Source organism: Chanodichthys erythropterus, chromosome 10 (assembly GCF_024489055.1).
Source record: "Chanodichthys erythropterus isolate Z2021 chromosome 10, ASM2448905v1, whole genome shotgun sequence".
Classification (NCBI taxonomy): Eukaryota; Metazoa; Chordata; class Actinopteri; order Cypriniformes; family Xenocyprididae; genus Chanodichthys; species Chanodichthys erythropterus.
The window spans coordinates 28397334-28414628 of NC_090230.1; the positions used below are offsets into that span (position 1 = coordinate 28397334).

The window sequence follows — 17295 nt, forward strand, 5'->3', positions numbered from 1 at the left end:
TTCATTCTTTATAAATCTCTCCAGCAGTGTGTAATGTTAGCTTTAGCCACGGAGCACTATCAAACTCATTCAGAATCAAATGTAAATATCCAAATAAATACCATACTTACACGCGATTAGACATGTTGCATGACGAACACTTTGTAAAGATCCATTTTGAGGGTTATATTAGCTGTGTCAACTTTGTTTATGCTGTTTAATGCAAGCGCGAGCTCCGGGGGGCGGGAAGCGTGAGCAATTAAAAGGGCCGCAGCCTGAATCGACGCATATTTAATTATGCCACAAAATAGGCAGTTAAAAAAATTTATTAAAAAACATCTATGGGGTATTTTGAGCTGAAACTTCAGACACATTCAGGGGACATCTTAGACTTATATTACATCTTTTGAAAACACGTTCTATGGCACCGTTAATATTTCAGATTAATCAAAGATAACACAAGTAAACACAACATGCAGTTTTTAAATGAAGGTTTTTATTATGAAGGGGGAAAAAAATCCAAACCCACATGCCCCTGTGTGAAAAAGTCTTGTTAAAACATAACTGTGGTTTATCACACCTGAGGTCAGTTTCTCTAGCCACACCCAGGCCTGATTACTCTCACACCTGTTCACAATCAAGAAATCACTTAAATAGGACCTGCCTTACAAAGTGAAGTAGACCAAAAGATCCTCAAAAGCTACACATTGTATTGAGATCAAAAGAAATTCAGGAACAAAAAAGAAAGAAATTGAGATCTATCAGTCTGGATAAGGTTTGGGACTCCAGCGAACCACAGTGAGAGCCATTATCCACATATGGAGAAAACATGGAACAGTGGTGAACCTTCCCAGGAGTGACGACTCATCCAAGAGGTCACAAAAGACCCCACAACAACATCCAAAGAACTGCAGGCCTCACTTGCCTCAGGTAAGGTCAGTGTTCATGACTCCACCATAAGAAAGAGACTGGGCTAAAATGGCCTGCATGGGAGAGTTCCAAGACAAAAACCGCTGCTGAGCAAAAGGCTCGTCTCAGTTTTGCCAGAAAACATCTTGATGATCCCCAAGACTTTGGCGAAAATACTCTGTGGACTGACGAGACAAAAGTTTAACTTTTTGGAAGGTGTGTGTCCCATTACGTCTGGCGTAAAAGTAACACAGCATTTCAGAAAAAAAACATCATACCAACAGTAAAATAAGGTGGCGGTAGTGTGATGGTCTGGGGCTGTTTTACTGCTTCAGGTCTTGGAAGACTTGCTGTGAAAAATGGAACCATGAATTCTGCTGTCTACCAAAAAATCCTGAAGGACAATGTCCAGCCATCTGTTCGTGACCTCAAGCTGAAGCGAACTTGGGTTCTGCAGCAGGACAATGATCCAGAACACACCAGCAAGTCCACCTCTGAATGGCTGAAGAAAAACAAAATGAAGACTTTGGAGTGGCCTAGTCAAAGTCCTGACCTCAATCCTATTGAGGATGCTGTGACATGACCTTAAAAAGGTGGTTCATGCTCGAAAACCCTCCAATGTGGCTGAATTACAACAATTCTGCAAAGATAAGTGGGCCAAAACAACCTCCACAGTGCTGTAACAGACTCATTAGTTATCACAAACGCTTGATTGCAGTTGTTGCTGCTAAGGGTCACCCAACCTGTTATTAGGGTTTGGATTTTGTTTTCCCTTCATAATAAAAACCTTCATTTAAAAACTGCATGTTGTGTTTACTTGTGTTATCTTTGATTCATATTTAAATTTGTTTGATGATCTGAAACATTAAAGTGTGACAAACATGCAAAAAAAAAAAAATCAGGAAGGGGGCAAGCACTTTTTCACACCACTGTGTGTATATATATATATATATATATATATATATATATATATAAGAAATAGAATGTTTGTTTAAAAGTTCTCTGGTCGTTAATAATGTTCTTAGCACAAAAAAAAATATTTATACATTGTTCATGGAACGATTTTACCTCAAATGTTTAACATTTTTTAAATGTCACTACTTGTTCTGAGAACATCCAAAAGTAACGTTCCAATAATGTCTGAAGAACGATACAATAGAGTGTCCCCTTAACATTCACATAACCAAGAAAAACAATGAGGTTTTGAATGTTCAGAGAAGATTCCAAAATAACTGAATGGGAATGTTAGCAAAAGCTCTTAGAACTTGTTTTTGTTATATTTGAGCTTCTTCTTTGTCTATATTGGAGCATTAATAAACCCACGTCATGATGTTTTACTTCACTATGTGCTACAACAACAACAAAAATAATTTTGATATCTGAGAAAGAAGTGCCCAACTTTTGACGATGTATCCTGTGTAAGATTTCGTTTATCTATCATCTCTATGGCCAGGAGGTCTTTTAATAGAACAGACCGACAGCTGCACACACACACACACACACACACACCCAAGTGCTGTTATAAATACTGAGGTGTGTGTGTGTGTGTGTGTGTTTAGTTTCAGAGATGGCCGACAGAAAGAGCAGCAGCGGCTCTCGCCTGACTGTCAGGAGGAAAGAGAAAGCAGAAAATGAGGCAAAGAAAGAGGAGAAACTTCCGAAAGAAGGAGAAAAACCTCCTAAAGAAGGAGAGAAACCTGAGGTAAATGGGAAGAACGCGCCCATGGAGAATGGAGAGGCCGCCGCCGCCGCCGCCGCTGGTGCGGAGAATGGAGCCGCAGCGAACGGAGATAAACCTGAGCCAATGGAGCTGCCGCCGTTTGAGATCATCACAGGGTGAGTCTGAAAACACAGAGAGACACGACAGAACATCAGACGAGAAGCTAGAACTGAACCTTCATTTACAGTCCATACCTGTACGACCTTCTTTCTTCTGTGGAACACAACAGGAGATGTTGTTTCTGCTCTCGAGCTCAAAAAAAAAGACAGAAAACATCATAAACGTACACTTAATTAAAATAAAAGTTCTTTATTAGCATCAATGGTTCCATGAAGAACATCCATGGAGCCCCTTATGGTTCTTTAAGTTCTTCAGATTATTAAAATGTTCTTCACACTTTAAAAAAATGAAGAACTGTTCACTAAACACCAAAATGGTGCTTCAATGTCATCAAAAACACCCTACTGGAACCTTAAAAGTTTCGTAAAAGTAGTCGATGTTACTTGTGCGCTATATTTCAAGTCTTCTTAAGCTATATGACAGTTGTGTTTGAGGAACAGACCCAGTCATACTTTTGCTCACAAACTTGCTGAATCACAATCGGTCACATGATATGTGATAACCAATGGTGCTTGGGATCAGTGGCATCTTCTAGCGGAATATGCAAATCTACACAAACACGAATGACAACAGATGACAAGAATAAATTAATAAATTAATAATTAAGGGTCGGTTCCTCAGACAAAGCATTGTGACTTCAGAAGACTTGGAAAACTTTTTTCTTGAATGTCATTGATGGTTCCATGAAGAACCTTTAACATCAAAGGTTCTTCACACTAAGAAAAAAATGGTTCTTTTAAGAAAGTAATCATTCTTCTATGGAATTACTGTTTTATTTTAAAAGAGTACATTTCTCCAGAAGACAGAATCTTTTGTGCAGTGAAATGGTTTCATGTTAAAGGTCCTTCATGGAACCATTAATGCCAATAAACAAGTTTTATTTTTAATAATAATCTGAAGAATCTCTGCTATAAAGAACCTACTGTGGAATGGAAAGTTTCCAGGGATGTTGAAGGTTCTGCATGGAGCCACTGATGCCAATGAAGAACCTTTGTTTTTAAGAATTGTGTTTCTGTAGGGAATTGCATGAACGTTCAGGTCAAAAGCTTGTGTAGAGTAGATAGATTCAACCCAACCCCCACCAAGGTCAGTCCTGACAGGCGGTGATGTGTCTCGCTGTCTGCAGTGTGTCGTCTAAAGAACACGCTCTTAAAAATAACGTTAGAACATCCACCTGGTGCTTTGAAGACTCTAGAAACCAAAACACAAATCTGAAGAACCTGAAATAACAAGAACTTTATTAGTCTCCAACAAGTTCTCAATTGAATCTCATGTAGGCATCAACTTCCTCTCAGATGTTTCTACTAAAATTCCCAAGGAGAAATAAAAACAGACTCAAATGAGTCAGCAGTCGTCGAGTCTAGAGCTGCAAAATGAACGTGGAGCAGCTCAGATCATCTGATGAGAAATCATTTCATATTTCTGATTAGTATCTAGGGCACAGATTGAGACATCATTGAGATGTTTGCTGCATATCTAAAGGGGTTAAAATTCTTTGAGTTTTGGATATTTTGCATTTCCGACTGGCGTTTAAGAATCCAAGCGGGTTTGATGACCCGAACGCTGATGAGTTTGATTCTGTCGACACATTAAAGCTGTGAATTGTTGTGGATCATCTAATAGCAGGTGCTCATTACAGATGAACCGGGTTCATCTGGCAGCAAACACACACAATACTTCCAAACCGTCTCACCACACACGGTTCTGTATATGGGTCAGACTCCAAGAATAAAGTTCTGCCCCCGCTGAGGGTATTTATAACCCTGACAACCCTTCCATCTGTCAGCCTGTGAAGGAGCTGTTAAAAACGACCACAGAAACCCCCTCGGAGGCTGCAGACTCTGGAATGCTGGGTAATAATACAGCCGAGATACTTTTATACACATTTAACCTGTTAACTGTAAATAATCACCCCCCTTTTGGAGCATAGCATGAACTTAAATGTTTGCAATTCATGAATGCTTTGGAATACAGACCTAAGGTTGGTTCTTTTTAAAGAGACACTCAGGAGATTATTGCAGAAGTGAAAACACATCAAAAAAATTAAAGTGTAAAAAAGTTACAGAAGATTAAACTTACTGTAAAGCAAACTAAATGTTTTATTTTACACAAAATACATATTTTACAAAATAATCTGGACTCTAAAATTGATAGAAAACCAAAGTCACATGTCTAACCAAGTTGTGTTCCAAACTTGAAGTTGATGTCATAAAAATTGAGATGCTAAAAGTATCATGTGACTAATCTGAGCGAAATACCTTGTAATGTGAAGAGGTTCCAGTAGAGGATCTTGAATTCACCCCCTTTTGTGTCCACAGGGATCGCATGGACCCATTTTTCTTCAAGTTCCAGTTTAAGAATGTCGAGTACTCGTCCGGCCGGAATAAAACCTTCTTGTGTTATCTGGTGGACCAGGGCTCGGACGGCCTCCTCCGGGGCTACATCGAAGACGAGCACGCGGGCGGCCACGCCGAGGAGGCGTTCTTCCAGCAGGTCCTGCCCAACTATGACCCCGCCTGCAAATACACCATCACATGGTACATGTCGTCCAGCCCATGTGCCGTCTGCGCCGGAAAGTTGGCGGAGGTCCTGAAGTCCAGGAAAAGCGTCCGTCTGGCGATCTTCTCCGCGCGGCTCTTCGAGTGGGAGGAGCCTGAGATTCAGGCGGGGCTAAAGGCGCTGGCGGCCGCCGGCTGCAAACTGCGCATGATGAAGCCGCTGGATTTCACCTACACCTGGGACACGTTCGTAGAGAACGACGAGGAGCAGTTCACGCCGTGGGAGGACTGTCAGGAGAACTACGAGTACTATCAAGACAAACTGGCCGACATCCTGCAGTGATGTAAGAGAAGATCATTAGCCTACGACAAAACCATAAAAACATTTTTGTTACTTGATATAAAATAAATTTAAAATCAAAAATTAATAAAAAAAGCCGTACTGACTACAAATATACTCACTTGACTCCGTCCGCCATCTTGGATTAAAGATAGCTGCAATGAATTCTGGGAAAGCCTTGTTTTGTGAGGGAGCACCATTTTGAGATTAGCAATGTTCAAGGGTTAGTTCACCCAAAAATGATAATAATGTCACTAATTACTCACCCTCATGCCGTTCCACACCCGTAAGACCTTCGTTCATCTTCAGAACACAAATTAAGAAATTTTTGATGAAATCCGATGGCTCAGTGAGGCCTGAGCAATGACATTTCCTCTCTCAAGATCAGTTAATGTAATGTATGAGCGTTTTGAATCTTTTGTGTCGAATCATGATTCAGATCGTGCGTCAAACTGCTGAAGTCATGTGACTTTGGCGCTGATTCGACACACTGATTCATAACGCTCCGAAGCTTCCCGAAGCAGTGTTTTGAAATCGGCCATCACTATATAAGTCATTATTTTGTTTTTTTGGCGCACCAAAAATATTCTCGTGGCTTTATAATATTAATATTGAACCACTGTACTCACATGAACGGATTTAAATATGTTTTTAGTACTTTCATGGATCTTGAGAGAGGAAATGTCATTGCTCCCTATGGAGGCCTCACTGAGCCGTCGGCGTATTTCATCAAAAATATCTTAATTTTATAAATGAAAAAAGGTCTTACAGGTGTGGAACGACATGAGCGTGAGTAATTAATGACATTATTTTCATTTTTGGGTGAACTAACCCTTTCAGAACAGCATGCTATACTACTATTTCTGCAAAATATAGAAATGGCTGAAATAGTATGTGTAGTCCTTCATTTGGTCTGTCTATCTCAAGTGTGTCTCATATATCGCAGGGATCATCTGATGATTCAGGTCTCACTTTAGCTTCTAGGTCAAGATGTTCTAGGTGACGTTTGAGATATTTTAGACTATTAAAACTCTCATTTTGTCAATTAAAGCCATTGTTTTTATCTTTTGCAGGGTAATGAAATGATAGTGGACGTACACTTGTACAAAAGTGAAGAGAGAGTGTTTGTGTGCATGAGAGAGAGAAACCCAAACCTTTCACTTTCTGCATCAAGAGAGTTTAGTTACTTGTGATTTCTACGGTTAGGGTTTGAAATCCAAGAATCCTGTAAAACTGATGGATTACTTTAGTACTTTTATGTTTTCTGCAGCGAGAGGATTTATACTTTTTAATAATTCGTTTCAAGTTTGAATGAATCACTGCGTTTTGTTCATCTGCTTACTTTTCTTTGATATGAAGCATTTCATATTTCATACTGTTTTATATTCTGACCCAGTTAACAAAATACTTTTTGCCAGCGTTTCCATTAAGTTATGAAAATGTTATTTCTGAATGTTCTCTGAACGTTCAAAACATACAGTTTTTAGTTATTGTTTCTTGGTTATGCGAACGTTAAGGAAACATTCCATTTATCATTCTTCAAACATTATGGGGACGTTACTTTTCGATGTTCTCTGAACGTTTAAAAAAGACAAACATCCAACTAAAACGTGTCAGAAATAAATCGTTAGTTCATAACTTTGAGAGAACGTTGCCTGTTAGCTGGGCGGAACTTAAACTTTACTTCATAATTTTATATTCATGCACAAATTCATACTGGGCACTGTGAAATTCTGAAAGTTTTGTATTAATACTTTGCAAACTAAACTCAAATTAGATTTGCAGCTGAATTTGAAATAGTTGTGCAAGCAATAAATATACTAAATGGAAACGACCTTCACTATTGTTAGAAAAACGAATAAAAATGTATTGTTTTGGTGTCGTGCTTCATTTTGTGTATTACAGATACAAACACACAAACATTCATTACACCATATTTAACCGCATTGAGTTCTGAAATGAACAACAGTTTACTTAAAAGCATCTTTAATCACACACAATAAATCAAAAATACGATCTGTTTATAGCCATCCGTATATATCAAGAATGATTTGAAACCCATCCAACACATCTGCCCATAAATAAATCAACACTTACAAAACAAAAACAGCGTGATATTTTTATACATAAATTTTTGGACGTGTAGGTGATTAGTGAAGACCATGGTAATGCGATTGCACGTGGTGTATTTCAAAGAAATATTCTAAACTGACTATATTTCTTGAATACATGTTAAGGACAGATTTATACAGGTGAAGATCACGGATGAGCCGCTCTGCGTCTGCGCAGAGGGAGAAACGCGCCAAAACTAGATCGCTTAAATTCTAATCAATAACTATCCAATTTTGTTGATTATAAAGGCAGCAATCTAGTTTTGTTCATCAGCGTTTCGCCAGTCAGTCTCATTATAGGCGTGGTCGGACTGTCATTGGTTAGTTTTCCGGGGAATCAGAATGGTGCTCGTATGGCGCTATTTCTCTCCGTCCAGTCCAGCAGTGAGGTGAGGTCTGTACATGTCGCTCAACAGCGTCTCTAGCGCCCTCTTGTGGCTGCTGCTGTCTCTACCGGGCTGAGGACCGCGAAAGCGCCACCTGCTGTCCGGCTCGTCGGTGGTCAGTGTGCGGGTCTGTGCGGTGTGAAGCCCCTCGATCGCACTGGACAGCCAGATCAGTCTCTTCAGACTCTGAATGGAGCGACCGCGATCATGCATCAACTGATGCTCTGTGACCGCCCGTCTGCTGCAGAGAGGACAATTCATCTCAGAACAACTCTTGATAGATAGATAGATAGATAGATAGATAGATAGATAGATAGATAGATAGATAGATAGATAGATAGATAGATAGATAAAATGATTAGTTAATTTCTGGATGAACATTTCCTGGTTATTTACTCACCTCCATGTCGTCCAAGATGTTCATGTCTTTCTTTTTTCAGTCGAAAAGAAATGAAGGTTTTTGATGAAAACATTCCAGGATTATTCTCCTTATAGTGGACTTCAATGGACTCCAAACAGTTGAATGTCAAAATTACAGTTTCAGTGCAGCTTCAAAGAGCTTTAAATGATACCAGACGAGGAATAAGAGTCTTATCTAGAGAAACGATTGGTCATTTTCGCCTTGTAAGTGCTTTCACTTTCCGTATTCTTCAAAACGCTTATGCTGTATGTCCTACACCTTCCCTATTCTACTCACGGAAAAAAACGAAACTGGCTCTGCGTAGGACATACAGCAAAAGCGTTTTGAAGAATGCGGAAAGCGGAACCACGTGCAAGGCAATATTTAGTGTTGATAAAGCATATACAGTTGTATTTTTTTAGAAAATGAGCGATGGTTTCTCTAGATCAGACTCTTATTCCTCGTCTGGGATCATGTAGAGCTCTTTGAAGCTGCACTGAAACTGACATTTTGACCTTCAACTGTCTGGAGGCCATTAAATTCCACTATAAGGAGAATAATCCTGGAATGTTTTCCTCAAAAACCTTCATTTCTTTTCGACTGAAGAAAGAAAGACATGAACATCTTGGATGACATGGAGGTGAGTAAATTATCAGGAAAATTTTATTTGAAAGTGAACTAATCCTTTAAGAATGCTCGGTCTCAGTTAATCACGGTGTTCCACAGGGCTCAGTGTTGGGTCCACTATTATTCATTTTTTACCTCTGGTCATATTTTTGAACTTAGATAGATAGATAGACATACCTCTCATTCTCCTGACACTGTACGGCTGCAACCACCATCAGTATCATGAAAGCGACGCGCTGCTGAGATCTTTGCGTCTTCAACATCATCTGCAAACTCATAAACTCCTTGAGCTGAAGAGCAAAAACATGAACTTTACAAACACATGACTCAGTTAATGAAGCTGCTAACTTGAGCGTTAACTTCTCCGGAGGTCAGTAGTACTCACATCGTCTCTCTCTTGGACAGTGAGGCGGCCGTCTGTTCTCCTGCTGTCTGCAGATGCTTGACTGACAGACGGTCAGTTCTCAGGGCTTATATAGACCGCTGGCATCCCCAACACAGGAAGTGACCTCACACAGTCAGACTTCAGAGGAAACGATCTGAAGAGCTTCTCCTCCTCCTCCTCAAGCCCCCCCAATTATCATGCAAATATGCTTTAGTTGCTTCAATCAAGTCATTTATAATGGATGCATCAAACTACTGATTAATTCACAGGTTGAGCTCAAAGGCACCTGGGATTGAATTTTGGTGCCTTTTTCGTGGGTTGTGAAACTGCTGAGATGTGAATCAGCTGAAAACAGGAGAAAAGTCTTAGTTTGAGAGTTAAAAACTGATGATGAAAGGAAAAGTCTAAACAATAAAGCTACTGGTGTCCATAACAAGCTTTCTAGTTAAAATGCCTTTTCGTTAGAACTTCAAAACTAAGCAATGCCGTCGGCGTGTTTCCACGTCAGTAGAGCATCGCTAAAGAGACTTACACCATGGCAACCCGTCTTGGATGTGGTTTCTACAGCTGAGAAATGCAGTCAGCGTTTGATGATGGGGACGTCGATGATGATTGCTGCAAGGTCTGACATCTCTGATTAGCAGCCGCCAGATGCTCTCAAACCTACAAAACTACTGAAAAGGGATAGTTCAGCCAAAAATGACCATTTTGTCATCATTTATGTAACTCCAAACCTCTATGGCTTTCTTTCTTCTGTAGAAAACAAGAAGAATACTAGCTTACAGTGGCCATAAAACATACAATAAACATGTTGAGCTAGATAGACGGATCAATAGATAGATAGATAGAGAGAGAGAGAGAGAGAGAGATCACATATTTTAGTAAATTAGGTATCATTTGTAAGCTTAAAGGGATAGTTCACCCAAAAATAAAAATGATGCCAAGCTTTACTCACCCTCAAGTCATCCTATAGGTGTATATGCCTATCTTCTTTCATACGAACACGATCAGAGATATATTTAAAAAATATAGTCGTTTACTTGTTTACTTATAGAACATCATGCCATTGTGTACTACATCGTGGAAGTTAACACTTTTTGGACGTACGTCGAATGCGTATGGCTGTCACGCCAGAAGCTCCTTATTTTAATTTATACAGTTTTAAATATGAATATTTTTGTTTTTACAAAACTGCATCAATTCGCTACAAAAGGCCTTTATTAAGCCCCTGGGGTCATATACACCTAGAAAGGCTTGAGGGTGAGTATATCATGGAATAATTTTTTGGTGAACTACTGTATCCCTTTAAACACTCTAAATTTATCCTGCGAAAATAATGGACATTGCGTTACCTTTGAAACAGTATTAGAACCTTTTAGTAGCTCAATTTTTGTGATGTCAACTTCAAATATGGAACACAATACGACTTTGATTTTCTAGTCCAAATGATTTTGTAGAATATATATTTTTATTTAAATACAACATTAGTTCAGTACATTTACTTTACAGTAAATGATTATAAATTAGGTGTCATTCAAAGCTCAAAGGGTTAGTTCACCCAAAAATGGCCAATTTCAAAACACTGCTTCAGGAAGCTTCGGAGCGTTATGAATCAGTGTGTCGAATCAGCGGTTCGGAGCGCCAAAGTCAAGTGATTTCAGCAGTTTGAAAAGGTGATCCGAATCATGATTCGACACAAAAGATTCATAACGCTCCAAAGCTTCCTGAAGCAGTGTTTTGAAATCGGCCATCACTATATAAGTCGTTATTTTTTTTGGCGCACCAAAAATATTCTCGTGGCTTTATAATATTAATATTGAACCACTGTACTCACATGAACTGATTTAAATATGTTTTTAGTACATTAATGGATCTTGAGAGAAGAAATGTCATTGCTCAGGCCTCACTGAGCCATCGGATTTCATCAAAAATATCTTAATTTGTGTTCTGAAGATGAATGAAGGTCTTACGGTTGTTGAACAACATGAGGGTGAGTAATAAATTACATTTTTTCATTTTTGGGTGAACTAACCCTTTAAACGCTCAAAAATCATCCTGTGAAAAATCATTTTGAAGTTGCGTTACCTTTGAAATGGTACTTTAAAACCTTTTAGTGGCTCAATTTTTGTGATATCATCTTCAAATTTGGAGCACAACTTGGTTAGACATATTTTCTTGCATTTTTAGAGTCCAAATGATTTTATAATATATAGTATAAAGTATGTTTAGTTCAGTATTATAATAATTAGATTTACAGTTTACATGAAAACCATTTTGAAGTTGTGTTACCTTTGAAATCTTTTAAACGTCTATAACCTTTTGTGCATTTACATTTTTTTTTTTTTTTTGATGTTTTCAATTCTCTGTTGAGTGTCTCTTTAAAAAGTACCAACCTTAGCTCTCTATTCCAAAATATTCTATTTTATTCTCTTTCTCAACAGATTTAGCATCTCAAGATGCACTTTGCTGGATTTGACATGAATAACCCTGTTGGTTTTTGTGTACTTCAATACACAAAAACAGAAATGAGAGTTGCTACAGCAAAATCTCCATTAAGGCATCATTTCTGAGGAAGATTATAATTTGTGTTTGCTCAACATTGTGCCAAAACAAAACTGTGGCTAAATTGTGCATTTAAACAGGAGCCACACTCATTTTATAGCTCTTTTCCTCTCTGAAGCCCCGCCCCGCCGCGTGCGTGTGGACGTTCATTACGCGAGCGCCTCCGTATTTCCGCGCTGCGCCATTTCAGAGCGGATCTGATCCAGGAATCAAACACACACCCGGTCAGAAACACGCGACACTGACGGTAAATTTACTTTTATTCGCTTTCATTCTGTTGTAATGCTTTTGATTCTGTCGTTTGTGGTTTTTAGTGACCAGCGTTAGCAGACAGCTGTGCGTTTTTGCTTAATTTTGGGTCTTTCAGGCGCCATTTTACTATTGACCCAGATTAGCTGTTAGCAGCTTACTTCGAGTCTTTTATCGCGCCTCTTAAATTAACAATGATCTTAATTATATTTACAGCACCTATCGCGCGTTAAAGAGACAGATTGTGTTTCACAGTGTTTTGTGTGTAGTCGCGTGTGAACGCCATGCGCCATTTTGAGCAGCGAACAAAAGCAAAAGACGCATTTTTTTCATTACTGTTATTTTCGTAGCCTATTTTACTTTATTTTCAGGCGCTAATCTTTATTTCTAGATTCATTTATTTTGTTCTGTTTTAAATGCGTAACATACCAGTTTTGTAGTAGGTGAAAATAAACAATTTTGCCTATTAGGAACTAAAAAACAACACAAATCAACGGTGTTTGATTCTAAGGGCTCTAGGACAAAACCAATTATTTTATCTTTTATCATGTCAAGACAACATTCAACATAAAGAGCAAGAGAATAAAAGAGAGAGACGAGTATTGAGGGGGATGGAGACCGAAATCAGCCACACCTCCATTATCATCTCTCTAGAGATTCTCGGGTTTGTTATTTAAATTGGTGTATAAATGGCACGGTAATGACACACAATTCACGTTTCTATCGGATTTACAATTTTTTTTTTTCATGTTTTTTTTTTTTCATGTCAAATCTCTGGGATGATGCTGTAAACTATAGGGTGGTTAATTTAACCTTATATATTAATATATAAGGTTAAATTAACAATTTTGCAAACAAGGCAGATTTCATATTAACGTTAAAGTAACTTTTAATGAATCATAAACTTGTTTTCATTATGTATTTTTTCAATGAAATAAAATATTGAACAGGTTAAAGGGTTAGTTTACCCAAAAATGTCATTAATTACTCATCCTCATGTCGTTCCACACCCGTAAGACCTTCGTTCATCTTCAAAACTCAAATTAAGATATTTGATGAAATCCGATTGCTCAGTGAGGCCTGCATAGCCAGCAATGACATTTCCTCTCCATTTACTAACTGAACTAACCGTGAACTAAGTGTAAGTTAAAAAGTAATATCTAGAGTGCATATATTTATCACATTTATTGTTTGAGTTTGATGATAAAATCAACAGAATTTCAAAGTTGAGACTCTTTCATACACAAAATAACAAACTCCTCTCATTACGCTTATGTAACTTATATTGTGCAGATTGAGCCATGCATCGCGACTGCCCTCTGGACTGCAAGGTGTACGTTGGGAATCTGGGGAACAATGGGAATAAGTCCGAACTGGAGAGGGCGTTCGGTTATTACGGACCCCTGAGGAGCGTGTGGGTGGCCAGGAACCCTCCTGGCTTTGCGTTCGTTGAGTTTGAGGACCCTCGTGACGCCACAGACGCCGTCAGAGAGCTGGACGGACGGTGAGTGTGGATTAAAAATCTAGTTGTTATAAGCAAATTACCCAACGGCTTCGATCTAACCGACGGGTCACGCAGGACTCTCTGCGGTTGCCGAGTGAGGGTGGAGCTGTCCAATGGCGAGAAGCGAACTCGTAACCGGGGTCCGCCTCCTTCCTGGAGCCGACGTCCACGCGACGACTACCGCAGGCGAAGCCCGCCTCCCAGGCGCAGGTAAACCTGTTTTCCCTCTCACCTGTCTCTCTGTAGATTGTGTTTCAGAGGAAACTAATGCGATTCTGCCCCCTCCGCCAGTCCTGGAGGCCCCTGCTCCGCCGGTGCCACGTGACCCGGTTCTGATGGGTGTCTGCCGGAGATCTTTAGCTCCTCCATCTTCATTGTCATTGATAACCATTAAACAATGATCTGACTGGGCTTTTCAAATTCTGATAGATTTGTTTAAATGCAGATCAGCAAGTGATTTGGGCTAATCTCAAAACCCGGGTCGCGTTTCACGCCGAAATTAAAAGTAGGACCAAGAAAAACGAGCCTTTTGATCGTGTGTTGCGTATCGCTTCACGATAAGGTTCCGTTTGTTCATATGACTTCTAATCTTAATGTTGAAATTAACATGAACTAACAATGAACAGTTGTACACGATTAACCAACATTAATAGTCTAACAGATGTACTGCATTACCTGATTTTAACTAATGGGACCTTATTGTGAAGCGTTGCTGCTTTTTTGCATCTTTGTTTTGATGACAATTTAGCACCTTTTTTTTCTTCCAACTTCTCATTACTGTGATTGTGGTAATTCAACTTATCCAAAATGTAAAGATTGATGTTTTTTACACTTCTAATGAGAATTTTGGCGCGATGGATGTGCTTAATTGTCCTTAAAATGCGCTTTTGGTTTCGGATTGAGATTTGACCCGGATGCGATTTCGCACGCATTGTGAGATTCTTCTTGTTAATGTTAGTTGTGCAAACTTTGCGAATTGGCCGTCAAAGCCCAGTCGCTTGTGTTCAGTAATCTGCTCGGCTCTAGTAATGGTTGGAATGCAATCTTTTGTTGACTTAACTTTACATGAAGGTTGTTTTTATTTTCTTATCTTATCATCTATATTAATAAAAATGAACCCCGTTGCAGAGTCACCACCATGCCTCTCCTCACCACCCTCTGAGTCAGTCTACTAGTCCTCTTTCAGCATCATGTGACCAGCGTGCCCCAATCAGCTGGCTGGGTTGGTGTCACATGACCCAGGCGTGGCCAGTCATCAGGTCGCACCAGCCCATTGGTTCCTGAGCATGCCGTTGTCAGCTCCTCTTCCTCCAACCTTAACACCCAATCGGCAGCGGCCCACTTCACATTCCTGACCAATCAGCGTTTTACGTTCCCCAATGTCTACACTACCAACCACCAGCAACAGCCTTCGGCTAACCAATAAAAGCAGGAAAAATCCACTACATCCAGCCCCCATCCGCAAGCCAGCTAATCAGCTCGCAGCATCTGGCCTGCACTTTCCCGCCAATTCTGCTCCCCGGCCGCCAGCCGCCTCCCCTTCGCCTTTTCTAGCTTGTTGAAAACCGAAAGACTAGTAAGTTTTTCCTGCTTCATACAGTTTAATGCTGAATACAGATATAAGATGAGGAGAAATCTCCTGTTGAGTTGAGAAACACAGGGTTGGTATGAGATCTGAGATGTGCAGACTCCGTTAAGGTTAGGCAAAGCAGACTGATGGGGAGCCCAAACGGAGGTTCAGGTTACATAAGAAGCATGGGCTTTGAGAGCTGCTCTTGCTTTCTTTCAGTGTCTTCATTCTGTGGGATTGTTTGCAGTGCGTTTCTGTTGAGTTTCTCCTAGTGCACTACTGTGTAGCTCTCTGTACACGAGCGTAACGCTCTTAGCGAACCCTCATGTGGCGAGATCTCCACTCCACCCCTGTATCAGGGCGGTGACGAGTGTTTGACTGTTAGCAGGCTGGAGTTTCAGGGCTTTTGAGGTGCGTTCCCGTGTCGATCGCCGCGCTCACTCGCTCTGCTTCTCTTCTCTTCTTCAGATCTCCCAGGAGGAGGAGCTTCAGTCGCAGTCGTAGCAGGTAAGAGTTTGCGCAACCTTGCGCGCAAAAAGGCTGCGTTATTGTGCGAGCACTTTATCATATCTTTTTTAGTAATATTTTGAAAATTTATTTTCCGTTTTGTAATTTTTAAACATGTCTGTAGTTTATTTTAGTTTTTTAGTTATATCAAGTTGAACTAAATTAAAATGAGATGTTGCTGGAAAACGAGCAAGTTTATTTTCTTCAAGTAACAAACATTTTTACAGTTGTAGTTAACTATAATAACCCTGGTTCTGGACTCCGTCTAGATCTCTTTCCAGAGAACGCAGGAGGGAGAGATCGCTGTCCCGCGACAGGAACCACAAGCCTTCGCGATCTTTCTCCCGATCGAGGAGGTAAGTGTTTCGCTCCTTTATATCGTCCGCCCAGAAACTACATCCGACACAGAGCTCACATCTCGATTTTTTTCCGTTTACAGTCGTTCCAGATCTAATGACCGGAAATGAACCACAACTCTGAGAAAAACGTTGTGACGGGAAAACGTCGATCAAAAACTTTGAAAAGACTTTATTGCTCCGAGTCCCCCATTTATTTTGTTTTTTTTTATGAACATTATTTTAGCGGTTCTCTTTCCTTCTGTAGCTGCGGTTTTAATGCGACAGCATTCCATCTCACACTTCTTTTAAGAATTTTTTGTTTTGTTTTGTTTTTGTCGGTGAATGTGATTGGTCCTGCTGCGCTGAGCTCATTTCCTGTCGCCTGAGCTCGACCGCAAGCGTTTTGCTTTGTTTGTGTGCATCAGAGGGGGAAGGTGTAACGGCACTGTGTCGCCAGCAGGGGGTGGAATGAAGAACAGCTTTCATTCTCGTGTTTGTTTTTTTCCTTGTAGTGTTTGTACTGTTTATAATGTTGACCTGAATTAAAACTCATTACAAAATATCCTTGTCTCTTTCTGAATTTTTACAATTCTTGTCCATTTTATAGGGTTGTCTGAATTTAAATCAAATGTTTTGTTTGTAATGTTTGTGCATCTTTCATTGACATTTACTCAGATTTTATCCAAGAATTGCAAAATAAACAACACACAGGGTTAAGACATTAATGCATTCGCTTTTATTTACAGCATTTATTATCCTTGCAAATGTTAAAGTCTCCATTCAAAGATATAGGCTTGTGTACAGTAAGGATGACTGACTAGCTGAAAATCCTGGTTAAATATTAAACTATAATATCTGTACCTTGTTTGAGGTTTTGCTGTAAGTTTCATTTTGGATATAACTTCGCAAGTGTATTTTTAGATTCCTGTTTTAGGTTAAATCGCTCGAGGAATTTGGACGGCCAACAATAAAAGTACAAATATAATATAGAAGGTAAAATCATTCTTAAATGTAACAAGTATATACAGATAGTGTGCGAGAGGTAAGATGACGTGTATCAGTGTATGTGCAGTATGTTGTAGTACCAGCA

The 17295-nt window shown here is 39.6% G+C and overlaps 3 protein-coding genes across 3 annotated transcripts; 2 read left to right on the plus strand and 1 right to left on the minus strand.

Moving 5' to 3' along the window:
- Positions 1–2454: 2454 nt before the first annotated feature.
- apobec2a (apolipoprotein B mRNA editing enzyme, catalytic polypeptide-like 2a) lies at positions 2455–7417 on the plus strand. Its single transcript, XM_067398895.1, has 3 exons — positions 2455–2724; positions 5047–5570; positions 6640–7417. Exons 1-2 carry the CDS (start codon positions 2456–2458, stop codon positions 5567–5569), a joined length of 792 nt encoding a protein of 263 aa, XP_067254996.1. The 5' UTR covers position 2455; the 3' UTR covers position 5570; positions 6640–7417.
- Positions 7418–8036: 619 nt separating this feature from the next.
- On the minus strand, positions 8037–9368 carry pth4 (parathyroid hormone 4). The gene is made up of 2 exons (XM_067395749.1): positions 9268–9368; positions 8037–8304 (listed from the first exon to the last, which is right to left on the minus strand). Exons 1-2 carry the CDS (start codon positions 9366–9368, stop codon positions 8037–8039), a joined length of 369 nt encoding a protein of 122 aa, XP_067251850.1.
- A 2789-nt stretch (positions 9369–12157) lies between these two features.
- On the plus strand, positions 12158–16779 carry srsf3b (serine and arginine rich splicing factor 3b). Its single transcript, XM_067398896.1, has 6 exons — positions 12158–12284; positions 13580–13790; positions 13866–14000; positions 15829–15867; positions 16137–16223; positions 16307–16779. Exons 2-6 carry the CDS (start codon positions 13588–13590, stop codon positions 16332–16334), a joined length of 492 nt encoding a protein of 163 aa, XP_067254997.1. The 5' UTR covers positions 12158–12284; positions 13580–13587; the 3' UTR covers positions 16335–16779.
- Positions 16780–17295: the final 516 nt, after the last annotated feature.